The sequence below is a fragment of the Xiphophorus couchianus genome, chromosome 18, assembly GCF_001444195.1.
Source record: "Xiphophorus couchianus chromosome 18, X_couchianus-1.0, whole genome shotgun sequence".
Taxonomy (NCBI): domain Eukaryota; kingdom Metazoa; phylum Chordata; class Actinopteri; order Cyprinodontiformes; family Poeciliidae; genus Xiphophorus; species Xiphophorus couchianus.
The window spans coordinates 4,516,046-4,535,592 of NC_040245.1; the positions used below are offsets into that span (position 1 = coordinate 4,516,046).

Here is a 19,547-nt window from a genome sequence, read left to right on the forward strand (position 1 = left end):
CGGAAGATGTCCTACACTATTTTTGTTCCCTATTGGTAGAGGTGTAACTTGTACGCTATCGTTTTTTATCTCCTAGTAATTTCTTTCTCATAATCTATTATTAATTGTTTTTCGGCATGTTCACATGTAGACGTGTTTGGCAGTGTTACGGCCTCGACTTTGATTTATGTGGAGTTAATAAAAGTTAAATATTTCGGATTTATTTCGGTGGAAAGCTCGTTAGCCTGCCGTTCAATGTGATGGCTTCGGAAACCTCATATTTTGTGTTTGTCATAATCAGTCTACAATAGTTGGATGCTGAAAACTTCCAGTAAACATGGATCGGGACAGGAGTAGAGACAGCTGGGACTGGGGCAGCCCGCAAAACCGAGCCCAGATGGATGAGATATTTTTCCGTGAACAGGATTACATCCAGGCTGGCTGCACGGAACATAAAAAGTTCTGGGCTTTCTTTGACCGTTTCCAGAGATTCAAAGCAAAGCGGGAAATGTCTGGGTCTGGAATAAGAGATGATGTCAAAGAAAAGAAAAGGTCAGGTTCTGAAAAAGTGGATTTGGGGCTTCCTAAAGAGTACGACGCTCGGTACCGGATTAATGTGTCCGTGTGCACCGGGGACATCGAGAAGCGAGTGAGGAAATCCGATCCCAGGAGCAGGCAGAGATCCTCGGGACCAGGTCCGCAGGAGGTCTCGGACTGCCGCCTGGCTTTGCTGCACTTCCTAGACTTCAGCCAGAAACAGAGCTTTGGGAAACTGGCCAAGCTCCGCCGGGAGCAGAAGAACCTGCCTATCTTTCAGTACCGAGATCGGATCGTGGAGCTGGTGCGGCGTCACCCGGTGATTGTGGTAGCCGGGGACACGGGCTGCGGGAAATCCACCCAGGTGCCCCAGTATCTGCTCTCGGCTGGCTTCAGCCACATCGCCTGCACCCAGCCCCGCCGGATCGCTTGCATTTCCCTCGCAAAGAGAGTCAGCTTTGAGAGCCTCAATCAGTACGGATCCAAGGTTGGTCCATCCAGAATATACATTTAAAAACGCCTGGACGTAAGGGAGATAAAGATTCTTAACATCTACTAGATTAATAAACAAGACACGCATTCCGGTTTCCCCCCTGAAAACTTGGTAAGCCCGGTGGTAGGGGTGCTAGGCAGTTGTCTGCCCACCGTGTTTTTGAGTTAAAAGGTTTAAAGTTGACAGTAAACTTGAAAATATAATGAGGTAATTATGTATTATTGGAAGTCATTATTAGCAATACTTAAACACCAACTACCTAAAATAAATAAGGTGTTTAGCCTGGTGGCCCGCCAGGCTTATAATGGACTTGGCGGAAACCCTGAATTGCATTTACTCTCCTATTTATGATGTAGTTTGTATTCTATTGCAGCAGTTTGGAATATAACCAGGGATATACAAAATATTCCCACTAACATCAGTATCGGCTGATATCAGTCATTTTTAAACATATCAGCATCAAACCAATATTAATAACTATTTATTTCAATCTTGTTCTTTCATAAACTAGTTAAAGAATCAAAACAGATGTTGAATTGTTATTATGGACTTTAAAAGGGAACTGTTTTTGCAAAATTCACCTTTTGAACATTTTTGCACTTCCATATGGGTCTGTACTAGTTCTAAACACAGCCCAGCCATTTTTTGGCAATACGTTTATGTTTTTTGGTGTCTGGAAAATTAGCCGTTTTAAAATCCTCCTGATTGTTGAGTCACAACCCATGGGCACTGCCTAGTTGACTTACCAGCCAGTGTCATCGCCTTTGAGCTGGGCATGAAAGTACTACTATTACTTGCTGCATTATTGTTGGTTGTGCAGGAGGCTCCACTTCTGCTTTTCAAAGATGTACGGTTGCATAATTGTGTATCTTTTCACAACCATTTTAATGTGAGAGTGTAAATGTTGAGTTGGCCAGCAGCAACTGTTTGGATTTAAAGTGACACGACCTCCTAAAACAGCTCATTCTAAAAGGATGTCAATATAGGCAGAACCGACCGGATTAAAATCTAATTTTCTAAGAGTAATTTGTGCAAAAATGAAATGAACATGCTTTGTGTAGCATATAGACCTATCCTAATATGTTCAAGGAAGTATAATAGGTCACCTAATATATTTCTACATTTCCAGGTTGGGTATCAGATCCGCTTCGAGACTTCTCGGACGGCAGCCACCAAGCTGCTCTTCCTGACTGAGGGGCTCCTCCTGCGTCAGATCCAGCAGGACAAGATCCTGGATCAGTACCAGGTAGTCATCGTGGATGAGGTCCACGAGAGACATCTCCACTGCGACTTCCTCCTCGGCGTCCTGCGCTCCCTGCTGGCTGAACGGCCGGACCTCCGTCTCATCCTCATGTCAGCCACCATCAACATCAAGCTCTTCTCTGAATACTTCCGCAGCGCCCCGGTGCTGCAGGTACCAGGCAGGCTGTTTCCCATTCAGGTAAGCAGCAGACAGTCAGGACGCACAGGGATGTTTTTCTTTTAGACCTCCTCATAGCCAGATGTTCTCTCTATCAGTGATGGTACAGTTACCTTGAAAACGCAGCATAGTGACTTTACTAATTACTTCATTTTAAAAGTAACTAAGTTATATTACAAGGCACTCTATTAGTTATGTTCAGCTGTTCTCAACAACAGCCCCTCAGCCTGAACATAAAAATGCTGACCAGGGGGAGTCAGATTTGTTTAGCAGCAGCATTTTCTTTACACTTACTGGTTTTGCACCACAGTTCAAGTTTTGTTTGGGTGGTGGTGTCTGGTTGAACCTGCTCTGCCAATTTGACTGTACTATGTTCTTCAAATTTGGTATTTTTGAAGCTAGATAGTTTTATAGATCGAGAGACTGCTTTTATACATCCAGTGCAGTACAAAAAGATTCTATGCAGTTGATTTCGTACAAGATTTAACCTTAAAAAAGAAAGTAACAATTTACTGTAAAATGGGTTACAAAAAATATCAATCCATATTAGTTAACATAAACCTAAAAACAATCCAAATACAGTAAGAAAACAATAGAAATTTATTTATTTATTTTTTATATTTTCCATTTTATTGGAGGACAGCTAGTAAGCCTGTTCTGGGATCGATTGGTAGTGACTCCGTCCTCCAGGGGGCTATCGCACTCTGTCCTCATTGCATTAAACTGCAGTGACATCCTGGATATTAAGAGAAGTATTGAAAATCAGAGAACCCAAAAATTGTACTCAAGTAAGAGTAGAACTACTTCAACAAATTTTTACTCAAGTAAAAAGTACCCATTCACAAAATTACTCAAATAAGAGTAAAATATTTATGTGGTGAAAGGTTTACTCAATTGTACTTCATTCAGTGAAGTACAATTGTCTATAAGGGTGGTTGTAGACAGAAAAAGAGTAAATTTTCTCCAAAAAGCTCAGAAATTTTTAGATTAATTTCAGAAATTTTATAGAAAAAAAATATATATAGATTTTTTGAGTTTTAAAAGTCAAAATTTCTAGGAAAAACTCAGATTTTTTTTTAGATTAATTTCATATTTTCAGGAGATTGCAGGAAAATTTCTGAGTTTGACAAGTAAAAAAAATTGCTAAAACAAAAACTCATATTTTGAGATTGATCTCGTAAATGTTTAGAAAAAAGCTGGAAAACTGAGTTTAAAAGTTAACTATTTACAATTTCAAAAAACCCTAACCCACCTCTGGCAATACTTCATAATATAATTACTCAGACAAAAGTTTAAAAAAAAAACAACAACAAAAACAACAGCATAGTAAAAATACTCAAGTAAATGTAAGTAGTTACAGCCCAACTCTGCACGTTACTGGAACAAGGTGTCGGGTTGGAGTAACGCGTTACTGAGAGAAGTGATGCTCTGTTTCCTGCACCCAGGTCATCTACCAGCCCATCCCCCCTGAGGAGCAGCCCTCTCGCTCAGAGAAGCTGGATCCTAGGCCGTACCTGCGCATCCTGCAGGGCATCGATCAGCGCTACCCTCCAGAGGAGCGTGGGGACCTGCTCCTCTTCCTCAGCGGCGTGGCGGAGATCTCCAACATCCAGGAGGCCTGTCAGGTTTACGCCACACACACTCGGCGCTGGATAGTCCTGCCGCTGCACAGCACCCTCTCTCTCGCTCAGCAGGACAAGGTGGGCGCCATCGGAACATGTTTTAAATAAAGGAGATCATCTCTGATGTCTAACTCTGAACTGATGACGTTCCTCAGGTGTTTGACGTCTCTCCTCCTGGTGTAAGAAAATGCATCATCTCCACCAACATCGCTGAAACCTCAGTTACGATAGATGGGGTTCGGTTTGTTGTGGATTCAGGTATTTAACTGTCCCTCCTCGCAGTTTTCACGTCAAAGGCTACGTTCACAGAGCTAACACCATTAGCTAGGGCTAATCGGCCGTTAGGCCTTTTCGCTATTACGTCAGACAACTTCCGTTCTGACTAGATGCGGCCTATCTGTACTTTCGGTGTGATTTAGCCTGCCTGGAAAATTCACGGATACTCATCGTCTTGCGAAAGGTAAGATTAGTAATATCAACAGTATTTACGTGTTAGTTAGCAGTAGTAACGTTCCAGTTACCTCGGAAGTGGGAACTATGAGTTGACGTCAGACCCGAAATTTGTTATTATATTTTACGTTTGAGAATATTTTTCGTCATTTAATTTGAAAGTATTGTCACAGGAAGGGGGGGAATACGCGGTAAAATTATTTAATTGTGCCACGCGGAGCCCGTCAGTCCCAATATGGCGACGCTCACAAATACTGTTTCGCAAAAGCTCTTACAAATATAATTTTAAGCGTTACATTCCACAAGCGAACACCACTTTAAATTTGTTCAGTTTAGAGTTGCAGGCGCGATACGTAACGAATTTAGACGACCTTTTTTGTATGCGCATGCGCAGAAGAACGTTAACGTCCGACAGCAGCGCACTGTTTACAAATGTAGGACGCTCCGCTCATTTCAAATCACAATTAATAACGATGACCTTTGTGGACCTTTCTACTGCAATTTCAAAGAAAAATCTGTTTGGATGTTTAGTCATAATTTGTATTTACTTATTTTGAACAGACAATAGAAAAAATAATTAGCCAAATAGACATTCAGTTTTACACAATTGACAAGTAGAAGCAGGTAGAAGATCAAATATCTTGTGATTTCCTGCTCCTCTCATACACATCAACATACAATCATTTAAATCTCCACTCAGTTAAACCATTAAAGTATCCCCACATTAAATGATGCTTAAACTTCACATTTTCATCATTGACTGTACAATTATTTACAAGTTATTAACATCAACAATAATAATTTCACCCTTTGAGACACCAAAAAGTCAGATATAGGTCGCATGTGGGCAAAAAAAGCAGATTTGAGTCCCTTTCGCATGCTGTGTGAACATAGCCATACCTTCTTTTCAGGTTCTGTGGGTTTTTGTTTTTAGGAAAGGTGAAGGAGATGAGCTTTGACCCAAAGGCTAAGATGCAGCGCCTGCAGGAGTTCTGGATCAGCCGAGCCAGCTCCGAGCAGAGGAAAGGTCGAGCCGGTCGCACGGGTCCTGGTGTTTGCTATCGCCTCTACTCGGAGTCGGACTACAACGCCTTCGCTCCGTATCCTGTCCCTGAAATTCACAGAGTGGCTCTGGACTCCTTGGTCCTGCAGGTGGGAGCATCCTGATAAACATGAAGATTTCATGTTAGAATTCAAGTTTCAGTAACACGTCCGTGTCCCTGCAGATGAAAAGCATGGATCTGGGAGATCCGCTTTCTTTTGTCTTCATTGATCCTCCTCCAACGGCCAGTATCCAGACTGCAGTTACATACCTGAAGGAGCAGGGGGCGCTAGACAGTCGTGGTGAACTAACATCCATTGGTAAACTGTTGGCTCAGCTGCCTGTTGATGTTGTTATAGGTAAGATTGTCCACCCTAGACTGTTCAGTTTTTAATGTTTGCATGTTAGCATGAAGGCTTCAGAAAGAAAAGCCTTCATGGTTTTAGTTTTGCACGTTTATCAGACTCTTTTATTCTTCAAACATCCCCATTTTTTCTCGGTTGTGCTCAAATGTAGGGCTGTAATGATTAATGCAGCCCTATGATGGACCGACCCTACCCTAGCCTAGGTCTTGGTTCGATTGAAGTGAACTCTAGTGCGGTTTGAATGGATATCTGAACACCATGCGGACCAGAGACCACTCCAAAACAGAAGTGGACTGTAGTGCAGGGCATTCTGGGTAAATACAACTATAATAAACATGCGAGCGGCAGAAATGGCTTCTGGTCTTTTTACCAAAGACAAAATAGAAATCCTACAACTGCTAAAATCTTCCACCACTCCACTTTTGTTTATATTTTGTGAAGAAGGAAGTGATGATCACTGTCTTCTTCAGAGGTTTTTATGTTATTTCCTTCAGTGGTTCTTGATGCAGCGCCCCCACAGGTGAGGAGGGGAACAGGTTTCTCAAATAGTTTGGTTCTGAGTCAGTGCTGTGTGAAAGCGAACTGCAGCAGCTGAAAATGTAACAAATTTTGCAACTATGGTCCCCAAAAGACGGAGTAAAACCACTCTAAATTTAAAATGCATAATCAGGTAGAAAATACATTTTGTCCATCAGACATAAATCCTCTGGAGAAGAAAGCATATAAATTAGTTCCAGGAGAGTCTATAAGAAAGTTTTTTTCTGCTTTGCACAAAAACTAAATTTTCATCCTGCAGGGAAGATGTTGGTTCTTGGTTCTCTGTTTAACTTGGTGGAGCCCGTGCTGACCATCGCAGCCGCCCTCAGTGTCCAGTCACCGTTCCTGCGCAGCTCGCAGCAGAACCCGGACTGCAAAACGTCCTGCCAGCCCCTGCACAGCAACCAAGGAGATCCCTTTACCCTGCTCAACACCTTCAACGCCTGGGTGGAGGTCAGTGCGTGGAGATGCCACATGCTGCTGGCTTCCTGACATGAACAGATTGAATGTTTGGTGTGACTGAGGTTTGAGCTCAACAGGTGAAAGGAGAGCGAGGCGGCGGCTCCAGGAAGTGGTGCAGGAGGAGAGGCCTGGAGGAGCAGCGACTTTATGAGATGGTCAACCTGCGCAGACAGTTCAAGGCAAGTTCCTCCTCAGCATCATCCCAATGTTTTTAGTTAACTTCCTCCTGGATAAAGCTCCTTTGGTGGTTTGCAGAACTTGCTGAGAAGCCATGGCCTCCTGGAGTCAGAGGACACGGCTCCATCTAGTGGCGACCGCGAGCAGCGCAGGGAGAGGTTCACCGAGAGGAAGAAGCTGCATCAGCTGAAAAGAGACCATGAGCAGCAGGAGGGGACCAAACGTAAAGTCCTGCGGCTGGAGGAGGGCGGAGAGTTTTCCTCAGGATCGGACTCTGAAGACAGAGGCAGAGGCAGGAAGTCCAAGGAGGGACAGGGACAGGAGGTGGACATCCAGGTGAGCATCTGTTGTTCAACAGCAGACACAGTCAAAAACATACTTACAGGGGACCTGCTGTGCAAGATTCAAATTTTTCACATTTTTGTACTTACATTTGTGTCTCTACTGCTTCTAAAAACAATCCAAGCACTTAAAAAAACAAAATGACTGTTTTTTTGACAATAAGTTCATGTTTTTTTTTGTGTCTGGAAAATGAGCCATTTCAAAATGCCTCCTGAATGTAACTTCACAAATCAGCAGGCACTGTCCTGTTATACAGTAATCCAAGTTGAGCTCCATTATGTTTGGTCAGCTGGTTTTACCACTGTATGCACTGTCCAATGGCTGCTGGAAAAGACAAGTGTTTTGTTGTTGACTTACCATCCAGAAACGGCTTGTTGCCTTCTTGCTGGTTGTGCAGGAGGCTCCACTAATACTTTTTAAAGATGTGTGGTTGTATATTTGCTCCTCTATTTGCAGCCATTTTCATGTGTGAGCGTAAACGTTGAGTTGTTGGCGTGGCCGGACCTGTCACAATAAATCTATTAATCGCATAATAAATTAAAATGAATTCAATAATTTCCATTTGCATGATTTATTGTTTTTCTATTTGTTTCTCTCTTTCTACTAAAGAATAACAAAATCTTCAGCTTGGTGCTTTGGTCTCAACTAGAATTTTCATTTTCTTTGTCGTTTTCTTTATTTATTTTGGACATTTAAAATGTCTTCCAGTTCCAGTAGTAATTGTTCGTTAGAATTTAAAGTTTATTTATCTTTGAGAATGTGTTGTTGCATAATTATGTCATTACTGTTATTTGAAAATGGTCTCAAAGCAATAATATTATTGTTTATGACAATAACTTCTGGAAGAATTTATCGTCCATCAACATGTGTTATTGTGACAGGCCTAGGAGAGACCAGCAGCAGCCAATTTGGATTTAAATTGACAAGATGCCCTGAAACAGCTCAAATTAGACAGAACTGACCAGATTAAAATCTCATTATCTAAGGATGATTTTGTGAAAAAAAAAAAGTTTTGAACATGTTTTACCCATAGATCCATCCTAACCTGTTCGAGGAAGCATAATATGTCACCTTTAACATCTTCTTAAAACTACAGCCTGAAGATGTTAGAGATGGAAATATTTGGGTGTTTCTGGGAATCTAAGAACTTTTTCTGTTTGTCTTCAAATAGGAAGTGAAGTTTAAATTGCGCCACAACGTCTCAGAGCTGCAGGAGGCCGTTGGCGCCAGTCAGGACTTGTCCTCGCGTCACCAAGCTTTGCTCAAGCTGCTGCTCTGCCGAGGACTCTACCCTCAGCTGGCGCTCCCTGATGAGCACAACACCACCCGGAAAGACTCGGATCAGGTCCGGTTTCCTGCTGCACCGGCGAACGGAAACCTCACAGTCTGACCAGATCAGCCGGCTGCAACCTTTACTGCCCAAGGAGCCGTTTTTGTCCTCAAACAGTTAAATAAAACGGGTCTAGAGCCACAAATATTACCTAACACTTTGAAAAAAACACATCATAGAAATCTTTATAAATATCTATTACAGGAAATCTGTTCAATTTTTTTAAAGAGCAAACATTTTATTCCTCTTTTTAGTTTTTAATATAAAGAAAAACAAAACATTTTCAAAAAGATGATTGCTACATTTTCTCATCAATATTTGCGCATAGTTTCAAAAAAAGGTACAGAGAAGAATCGATTCCTATTCCAGAGAATTCTGAATAGATTCAAAATACAAATTTATTTTAAAATTCTCTTAAGTTGCACATCCTTCCATTTGCGAGTACGCTCTATATTGTATTACGCGTCCACTCACCCACTGTTTGTATTTTGAATAATTCTTTGATTTTTTTTTGTTATTTAAGAAAAACCGAGGCAGCTAAACTAACCTAATACTTTTATGTACAAACCTATTTTTGCTTAAATATAAGCTGATGGAATTTGATACAGCATGGAGCCTTAAATAATTGTTTTAAATTAACATTTTATTTCTCTGGTCAATCACATAATTAGTCTCTAAACAGTTAGAATGGAAAGATTTTATTAAAAATAGTTTCTGAATTGAATCGTGACCCTAAAAATCAGAATCAAAAAATTTTAGTGTCAATCTATTGTGGAAATTAAATGTGATTAGAAAATAATAGAATACACTTTAATTATAAAAGCTGTTTAGAATATATTTTATAATTATTCCACGAGGCAGCTGAAAAAAATCACCAAAGCCTGCTTTCGTTTTTATATCCATTAATTTTTTTAGAGAATAACCTGAGAAAAATACTTTAGTTTGCAATATGAGGAATTGTTAGGGCTGCCAGTAATTGTGGCAGTTGAGATTTAGTTAAAAGCAATTATTTTACTGTTATAGGGTTTTTCCCCACTGAATAAATACAATAAAATGAAAGGTAAAAGTTTTCTAAAACTCTTTGAAACGTTCCAGCAAAGATATTCATTAATTTTAGGATCCATCTTTACCAGGCTGTGATGCGTATTGATTTTAACCTGAAATATGGTGTAAGAAGTTCTCATTTATTTATTTTGTGACTCTTGGTAGGTGTTCCACACGAGGAACAAGCAGGGCGTGGTGATGCACCCGACCAGTGTGTTCGCCAGCGATCCGGAGGTGCTGCATGTTCCCGAGGACGAACCCAGAGAAACAGGTGAGCAAGAACCTGAGAACACAAAGATGTCAAAGGTCGTTTAAAAAAGATTTGAACTATTACCTTTGATGTAAACCAGAGGGGCTCAAACTTTCTGTCACATAACAGACAAGTCAGAATTACTTGTGAGCCAAAAAAGACATAATTTCTAAAACAATTTAAAACCAACTTTTACCTGCTCAACAATAAACTCAACAATAAATCACTGTATCCCTAAAATTAAAAAGGATCTTGCACCAGTGCTTTATTAAAAGAAAGGCATCCAATTTGTAATTTTTTGGGGGGGAAACATCTCAGATATAAATAAAGAAAGTCACTTTCTGGATCAAAATTTTGTGCATTTAGCCATGATTAATAGAAAAATAAAAGCAGATTTTGGTGCACCAAGTAGAAGTCACTAAATAAATGTGTTCTCACGCATAAATTGTGGTTATAAAATGATGTTGCATCAAACATTTTACATTATAAGAACATTTTAATTTGTTTGTAATAATTTTTCCATAACATGTGGTCCCAGGCCGCACTTTGGACAGCCCTGATTTAAACTCTTCTCCCTTCACAGAGACTCTACAAGTCTATATGAAGCTTTAAGTTATCAATAGATTTTATCTGCTCTTTAATCCCAAGAATTTTTTAAGTACATGGGAGGTGCAGTAAATTATGTCTTCCACTACAACACTAGCTAGTTCTCCTTCTCATTGAAAGTCTTTGTCCTTGTCTCCTGTTTGCAGGACCGGACAGGAGGGACAGCAGCAGACATCAGCTGTTGGCCTTCGTCACGCTGCTGGAGACCAACAAGCCGTATTTGTCCAACTGCGTCCGGGTTCCAGCCCTCCAGGTCGGTATCAGCGGCGGGACGGCCGAAGATCAAACCGCTGTGCTGCTTCCTGATTAATTAAAATCTGAGAAGTGTTTTTAAGCTTGTGACTCTCAAACTTCAAGGAGTTTTATGTGATAAATCAACTCAAAGTAGCACATTGTTGTGAAGTGGAAGAAAAAGGAAAGATTTTCAACATTCTTTGCGAATAGAAACCTGAAACGTGTTGCATGCATTTGTATTTACCGGATGAAACTAAATTAAATTTGCTTTGCCTTTATGCAAAACTGAGTGCTGGAAAAGTAACACTCCATACATTGTAAAAACATAAACTCTTACTTTTGTGTATAGTTTGTAGTGTAAACATTTTACTATAATTAAAATAAGACTAAACTAACAAGTAATTTTTCAGCAAGATATAGAAGCTTGTTCTAAGTAAATAATTCTTGAATATTAACAAAAAGTGCTAGTTCCACTGGCAAATTATTTCACTTATAAAACATTTTACAGAAACAGAAAGTGGACGTTTTCCACCAGTTTTTTTCTCTTGTATCAAGAGGGCAGACTGTGTTTCCTTAACATGAAGGGTTAAATGTTTATTTTATGCTCCATAACAAAAAAACATAATTAAATTTATAAATTTTGTGTCAATGAATAAATTGTGGTTTTCTCATATCTGACATATTAATAACATTTTACAAAACAGGAATCTCTTTAAGTTGCTGAACAGAAAATAAAAAAATGAAACGAATAAAATATGTGAAATATTTAATTCCTAATGTTCAAAGTAGAGTCTATGGTTGTTTTTGAAGGAATGTTAAATTTCTCTCCATGAAGTGAGTTAACTCGGACAGAACTCCAAATAATCTTGACTTCTTGTTTTTTTTCCGGTGTATTTTGCTCTCCGCTTTCCTGCCAACCCATCCTCGCCTTCGTAGCACATCAGAAATGTTTAGATGATAAAGTTGGCGCTACTCCGCCGTGCAGCTCTAATGAATGAAGCGCTGTTAAAGGTGATAACCTAAGGAGTTTGTCGAGTGTTTATATTTCAAAACAAAACCGCATAAAGTGCATTTTCCATCCCAAACCGGACTCTGTTTGGACCGTTTCTCTTTACCGTTCTGAAATGGTGCAGCCGCCATCTTTGTTTTTGTCTCAACGGCTCCGCTTCAGGATGACAAGTGGCGCCCTCTGCTGGATGGCGGCCAAACTACAACACTGAAAGAAGGTCTAATCAGGCGTTATTAGTTTATTTTAATATAATAAACCATTAATCAACAATTAATTGTAAGCTGATTCTATGTTTCTCACAAATTGATGATCTTAAAAAGTCATAAATTAAAGTTGGTGAAATCTGCTGTATTGCTAACCAGGCTCTGCTGCTGGTGGCCAACTCGGTGGACACAAACGCCGACTGCACGCGGCTGGTGGTGGACGGCTGGCTGGAGCTGGAGGTCCGGGAGCCCGACGAGGCCCTGAGGGTTCTCTCCAGGGCCCTCAGTCTTAGGTCTGAGTGGGAGCGTTTGCTGAAGGCTCAGCTAGGACAGAGCGCCACCTCCGGACAGGGAGTGTCCCGCAGAGACATGGAGAAGCTGAGCGACGGCCTCGTCCGCTTCCTGCTTTACACAGAGGTACAAAACATGGAGATTTCAGTGAAATACAACCTCTGCTTCATGCTGTTTTCTGTAACGACACCTCCTGTCCAGGTCAGTTACAGCCTTCAGCGACTCACAGCTCTCCAGACCCAGAACCTGTACGTCGGACCTCAGGCCGACCCGGACTCGGTTTACTCTGAGCTTCCAGATCTGAGCCTGCTGTTTCCAGGAGCAGAAGCCAAACCGGATCCAATTAAAGGAGGCCTGAGAGTGACCAGCTTCTTCATCTACAACTGTCTCGCTGTGAGTTCGTCCAATACTCCAAGTGAAGGCTTCTGGTGTTAGAAAGGGAATGAAATGCATCAATTAATTCTCTATAGTTTATTTACAAACAGCCAGAGATTCTTCACACCTTTTAAAGTGGAGTTATCAAGGCTGTCAAAAGCTCTTCCAAAGTTTTTCTCCATTTTTTGGATGCTTTTTAACATTTTTTCAGTCATTCAAGGACTAAAAAAATGGAAAAGTATCAGAAAAAAGAACAAAAATCTCCAGCAAATTTTGTTCTTTAAAAAACAAAATGAGACCAGAGGTGAGATGTCCATCACCTTTTTAATTTTTATGATTAATATTAAAACTTTATGATGAAATGAGGGAAAATGTCTAAAGTGATGGTGTTTACTGCTCAAAACCAACAAGGAAACTTGACTTAACAGCTGTCTTAAAAACACTTCATGTGTTTTTACCAAGAGTGAGCAAGATTTTAAAATTAAATTTGATGATTTGGGAATTCATCACAATATTTGGTAACACTTTATTTGCGTAAGACTGGCATAAACATGATTGAGTCTTTATGAATGTTTGTGACTATAATTTGGTAAATAATGATACTTTTAATGCAAAGTTGCTTAACAACTTTTGTTAAAAATCTACTAAGTTTCACCTTTGCATTAAAGTGTCATTATTTACAGAATGACACTTCATGACGGTCGTAAACATTTCTGAAGACTCCATGTTCATAACAGGTGTTTTCATGTTTATCACAGTGTTATGTCAGTCTTATGTTATAAAGTGTTACCAATTTTTTACATTTAAATTTAAAGGTTTAGGTGTTACTTGGAAATTCATAATGTATATGAATTTATGTTTAATTGTTTCTATTAATTGTGGGTCCGATCTCCGTTTGGGACAGTCAACAAGCTGGTTGGGGTTATTTCTTGGAGTAAATTATTTCTTGAGGTATGAATTGTCACCAAATGGAGGCGCAATCCGTATGAAACGCCTGAGGCAGACGACAACTTTTCACATTTGGAAAAAGTTTGATCCAAAACAGTATTATAAAAAAGGGATTAATAGGAGCAGTATCTTCCTGAGATCATCAGGTCAGAGGAACAAAATCAGTCTAAAGAACTGGAAGAGCTTTTCTAAAATAAACAAATGTCCTTCTTTAACAACGTCCAGGATTCGAAGGATCTCTACAGCGAGTGTTTGCGGACCTTCTGGAGCTGCCCTAACTGTGACCTCTACATGCCTCTGACTCCTCTGGAGCGGATGCATCACGAAGCTTCCTGCAGGCCCGCCGGAGAGCGGCAGGAGGCAGAGGAAGGTCAGGAAATTCATTCAACTGATTCCTGCTTCTTTTACTTGACGCACCTGCAGATAATAGCAGCATGAGACTAATTATGGGTCTGTTTCTAGAATCAGGAGACGGAAAGTCCGGCTCATCCGGAAAGTCGAGTCTGACGAGGGTCTATCACTGTGACGTCTGTGATGAGGATCTGACACTCACATCCACGGAGATCCTCAAACATAAAAGGCAGCACACGTTTTCAGCAAAGTGACTGGACTGCAACAACACCAAACCTTTACGGGTATTTTTGTTCTAATTTCTGGTGTAAATATCTTAGTTCACTTGAAATAAGACAAAACAAGTAACTTTCCAGCACAATATAATTAGGTCAATAATTCTTGAATATTGTAAAAAAATCAGTATTAAGGATTTATTGACCTTAAAACAGCTCCTATATCTTGCTGAAAAGGTACTTGTAAGTTAACTTTGTCTTATTTTAGGTGTGTTAAGATATTTGCACAAGAAAGTAGACCAAAAATATTTTGTAATTTTGCAAAAGGATTTCTTCTCCTTTGAACTTTTGAACCCACTAAGCTTCGTTTACAGTCGCAGGTTTTACTTTCTCCATGCGGAAAGAAATTTGTTATTGCAACCAAAAAACGCGTTTCAAAAATGAAACTTTGACAAATTTCTCAATCAAAAAATGAGTTTTGAGAGTAATTTACTATGCGTATGCAACAGTGGAACCCACGTTCAAATTTTATATTTTTTCAGAATCTAAAAATGTCTTTAGAAAAAATAAAATCTAAAACAATTATTTGAACAAATAAATCTAGGAAAAATAAAATCTGAAAAAATATTTGAAAAAAATTAAATCATTGAAAATAATTTGAAAAATTGAAATCTGAAAAATAATTTGAAAAACTACAATCTGAAAAAGTTAAATCAGAAAAATATTTTTGAAAAAAATTTAATCTGAAAACAAACCACATCAATCTAGGTTAATCTACTGCGTATACATTGTAATTTATATCAGAACATATCTTTTGATTGAGAAGTTTTTCAAAGTTTTATTTTTGAAATGAATTTTTTTTCATATTTCAATTTTTGAAAGGTGTTCTTTGCTTATAAAATTATTGGACCAAATTTCTCTCCATATCTCCATCGATCTGCAAAGATGCAAAAGAAAACTTCTGCTGAGAGAAGAATAAATATGCTATTATTGTACTGGATTGGACATAAATCTTGGCACTTCAGGGACATTTTTAACTTTGGGTGTTTTTGTCAAATAATAATGAATGTAAGAAAAGAAAACTCAGATTTAAAATATAGAGTGAGGGTTTAATAATGATACAAACCCACGATATGTAACACCTCAAAGCAGCACATTGGCACAAAGTCAGAAGTAAGACAGCACAGAAGATAAAAACCTGTCTCAAAAAATAAAGAATCAGAATAAATATCTCAATAAATAAACAGGTCATATCTCAATAATTACTTTGAAACTAATAAATACATACATGTGAAAATATGCTCATTGGCAGAAATCAATGACCCCCAAAAATCAAGGAAAAGTACTTAATACAGAGTTACTTTGAAATCAAAAGTTATTGATTACTCAAATCAAAAGGCACATTTATTAAGATGTAAGGATGGGACCTGCATTGTGATTGCATGACTGTCAGAGTTGAACTCTTCTGAACCATAAGGAGCAAACTGGGTTCAATGGCTTTACTGGTTCGGTTAAATCTGCACCGTCAGGGGGCTCGACGGTGTGGTTTGTGGTGCACAGGGTCGCAGATTAGTGGGGACGGTGTTTGTGCGTCACTGAGACCCGGATGTTTGGGGAAGGCGTCGGTCCGTCAATACGAACGGTTCGTTTACGATCGGGTGACCGACTGAGATCCGGATATTTGTTTGAGGTTACGGTGTCAAACGGTTCGTTTACGATTCGGTAACCGACTGAAACCGGATGTTTGTTTGGGGACAGAGTATCAAACTAACGGTTCGTTTACAATCGGAAGAATCGTCTGAGACCTGGATGTTTCATCGGAGAAGTCGTTAGTACGAACCGAACAGTTCGAACGGTTCGTTTATGACCGGGGGACCGACTGAGACCGGATGCTTGTTTGGAGATGATGTCGGTCGCCAAACTAACGGTTCGTTTACAATCGGGCACTGAGACCCGGATGTTGGTTCCTGCGTTCGTTGTGAGCGTGTCCTGAGTGAACCCCGCTGTTTTTAAGTCACTTTGGGGAAGAAAAAGAAAAAAAAAAGCTCTAAATCTAAACTTCTCGCGTCTCATTCTGCCAAAAATTATCTTAATGCTTTTTTTCTTTTCTTTTATGGGAATCCTGGATTTCAGAAATCCACAGACCCTTGCAGGCTGTTGGGACTTTTATTCTTTGGTGCTCATTAGTTTTTATGTATCGAGGACAAAAAAACACCACTATCCAATACATAAAAATATAGGTTAAAATAAAATTAAAATCAGGTATTAAATGAATACATATGCATAATTATTCAAATGTGTCAATAGTTTAAGTAATCTGAATTCAAGTTTTAATATTTTTTATAAATATAATCATTTAAAACAAAGAAAAATATATTCATAGTTAAAACAAGAAAGTATGTCTCAGATTTATTTGTGATAATTTAATAAATAAAATTTACAAATTGCATCTGATAATTAAAATCGAATTCATTAATTGCATCAACAGTTGAAATGTTGATTAAATTTTGATTCACTTTTAAAGTTCTTGTGATAACTTTAATAGACCTGTTATAAATAAATTACATAATAATGTAGTTAAATGTGTCAGATGTATTTTCACAATTAAGTGTGCAAATCATAAGAACTTAAGTCTGAGATTAAGATTACACTTATATCTGTGGTAATTGAATAAACTAAATGCAATGAAATAAAACTACTTTATTTGATGCAAATAATTTAATACACAACTAACTAAATGTAAAAATAAGTGACTGAAATCTGATTATTATATATGTTGAATCATAATAATTTCAGTATTTATCAAATTATTTCATATTTTCTGTGCTACATTTCAGCAGTAACGTTTCATCAATAGATTCCAAAAGCTGATTGGTCAATTTGCACAGCAACTTAACTGCAGACCAATCAGATTGCATTTTGCTGTGTCGGCCCCGCCCACTGACTTTGACCGTAAGGATGACAGATAAAAGAAATTCCCATTGTGCTGCAACACAAGACTACGAAATACAAAATATAAACTGTAAGTAATTATATGTTTTTCAGTTTTATTTACTTTATCACCTATATAAATATTTATTTCTCAACTTTTGTATTGAATTGTGGCACTTTTGGCCCTCGACATATCAGATAATCTTCGTTATTTACTATCCAACGTTTCCATAACTTGAGTTCTTACTTTTTTATGCTGAAGTTCTTCAGATTCTCTGGGAAATCATTTGACTTAAGACATTTTAATTGAAACTGGGACTGAGACAAACCGCATGAATTTAAATGAAGAAAACACCTCAGATAAACAAAATACGGAAAATCCAATGTACTTTTAAAAATACTTTGGGATAAATTAGTCTTTGTGTGCAGCTATCAGCTGCAGAATAGAAAAATTGGTGGATGTTTAGTCAGTTGTTTTACTTTTTAGCCCCACAGAGGAGGAAAAAAAATCACCAACATGACAAAACTCTAATTTATTTCAGCACCTAGTCTGATTCACTAGGAGTGGGATGACAGTTTTTATGATTCATATCAAAACTTAACGGTGAATTAGCGGCAAAGAGATGTTTACTGCTTAAAAAACAGAGCCGGCCCAAAATATAAACAAACTAAGCCGCTCCTTAGGACCACGAAAACAATCTGGGGGCCCACAAAAATACTTCAGTTCACATCCTGAACATTTATCTAGAAATCCCTTTTTTTTTTAGGAATTGATAAATTATTTAATCGCTACAATTTACTTTTACCACTTTATTAGATGCAAATAATTTAGTTTACTAGTTGTAAATGTAAACAAAATTCTCGATGGTTTTATTACAGTACTGATTAATTAGAATATAGTCAAAGTTAATTTATTTCAATATTTAAACTCTGATATTGATTAATCTCTGACGGAGTGATACATTTCAAGCTGCGTGTTTGGAGCGTACTGCTAATGAAAACCAATAGTTCTGGATGATAGAAAGTTAAAAATTATTACACAAAAACTAATCAAAAATGGATTCGTCTTTGTGTGCAAACTGCTGGGTCAAAACATATTTTTGGAAAGTTGGGTAAGTTTCCCTCTCCTAAATGCGACTTGTAGTTCCGAAATACCCCATTTGCGATTAATTAATAGTTTAACATGATTACTTTTTCACATCAGCCAAAGTTAACAATTGTTTTCCCTTTATAAATAAAATATTTTTTTAAATGTTTCCAAATCTGTATTGAAATCAGGTTTCTTGTTATAGGCGAACTAGACCCTCCTAATCACCAAGGGGCCCCAAAACTACCTGTTCAGCCTCATCTCCGGAAAATTAAAATGTAAAATCTTTTGCATAAAAAAATATATATATATGTAGAATATAAAAGAATAAACTGCAAAGATTAACTTTGGCTGGTGTTTTTTCCATGATTAGTTCACATTATAACCTGTTTATTCAAATTCTGTATTTTATAAACACTCAAAATCAGTTTTTTTATTGACTTATAGATTTCTTTTTTCTTTTGTATTATATTTTTTTAAATTAGTTTAACTCACGTCATGATGTGTAATTTTAACTGCAAACTGCTTTGCTTATAAAATGTAATAAATTGCAGAATTTTAGTGGAGCATCTCTGATGAACTAAACTAAACCCCAAAGCTGGAAACAGCCCAAATTGAAACAATCAGCAATGGCTGGTGGGCCCCATAAAAGTTCACTTTAAGGCCCCAGAAAACTTTGGACCGGCTCTGTCGAAACAAAATTCAACGCACTAAGAACTATTATGAACCAGAATATGATTTATAAGTCTTTGTAGTTGTCATTGCAGCGTCCCTCAACAATAATTGTCTGTTTGCATTTTACTCGTCAACTAGAAGACGAAGCTCGTGGTCTCAGATGTCTGATGAAGACTGCACGCGTTTGTGCTTTCTCGTTCTGAACCCCCGTTTGTTTTTATCTCCAACCCAGGTTTGAGTAACATCTGAGGTAAAATTAGAGGTAAAGGGTGACTTCTGTTCAACATGAAACGAATAACTTCCCCAAGAGCTCTGTGAAAATGTGATGGGTGTGTGCGTGTGTGTTTGGGGATTCCGTCGATGTGTTTTACATTTAATAAAATATACCAATTAAAATTATAACAATCATATATATAAACATCTTTTGTTGTTTTTTTTTTAAAGATTTTCTTTCTAAATAAAAAACCAAAACAAACGGACATTTGAAACAGTGTACACACCATTGTTGCCTCTGCAAACCCTCCTTCTTTGCTTCTTCGCTAACGTCATTGACAAGCTGACAGCTAAATCAG

At 38.3% G+C, this 19,547-nt stretch overlaps 1 protein-coding gene across 2 annotated transcripts in view; it reads left to right on the forward strand.

Moving 5' to 3' along the window:
• The window catches only part of dhx34 (DEAH (Asp-Glu-Ala-His) box polypeptide 34), a 21,506-nt gene continuing 1,959 nt past the window's right edge, over positions 1–19,547 (forward strand). Inside the window, exons 1-17 of one of the 2 annotated variants that reach the window (XM_027999424.1) lie at positions 1–1,003; positions 2,139–2,450; positions 3,875–4,129; positions 4,207–4,309; positions 5,436–5,653; positions 5,728–5,902; positions 6,705–6,898; positions 6,985–7,086; positions 7,163–7,420; positions 8,598–8,771; positions 9,966–10,071; positions 10,803–10,909; positions 12,262–12,519; positions 12,595–12,786; positions 13,942–14,086; positions 14,179–14,351; positions 17,120–19,448. In XM_027999424.1, the coding sequence (XP_027855225.1) occupies positions 317–1,003; positions 2,139–2,450; positions 3,875–4,129; positions 4,207–4,309; positions 5,436–5,653; positions 5,728–5,902; positions 6,705–6,898; positions 6,985–7,086; positions 7,163–7,420; positions 8,598–8,771; positions 9,966–10,071; positions 10,803–10,909; positions 12,262–12,519; positions 12,595–12,786; positions 13,942–14,086; positions 14,179–14,321 (3,429 nt within the window). In that variant the 5' untranslated portion in view covers positions 1–316 and the 3' untranslated portion in view covers positions 14,322–14,351; positions 17,120–19,448. Of the gene's footprint in view, positions 1,004–2,138; positions 2,451–3,874; positions 4,130–4,206; positions 4,310–5,435; positions 5,654–5,727; positions 5,903–6,704; positions 6,899–6,984; positions 7,087–7,162; positions 7,421–8,597; positions 8,772–9,965; positions 10,072–10,802; positions 10,910–12,261; positions 12,520–12,594; positions 12,787–13,941; positions 14,087–14,178; positions 14,352–17,119; positions 19,449–19,547 lie in introns of those variants that run through there. The other variant, XM_027999422.1, reaches the window with a different exon arrangement.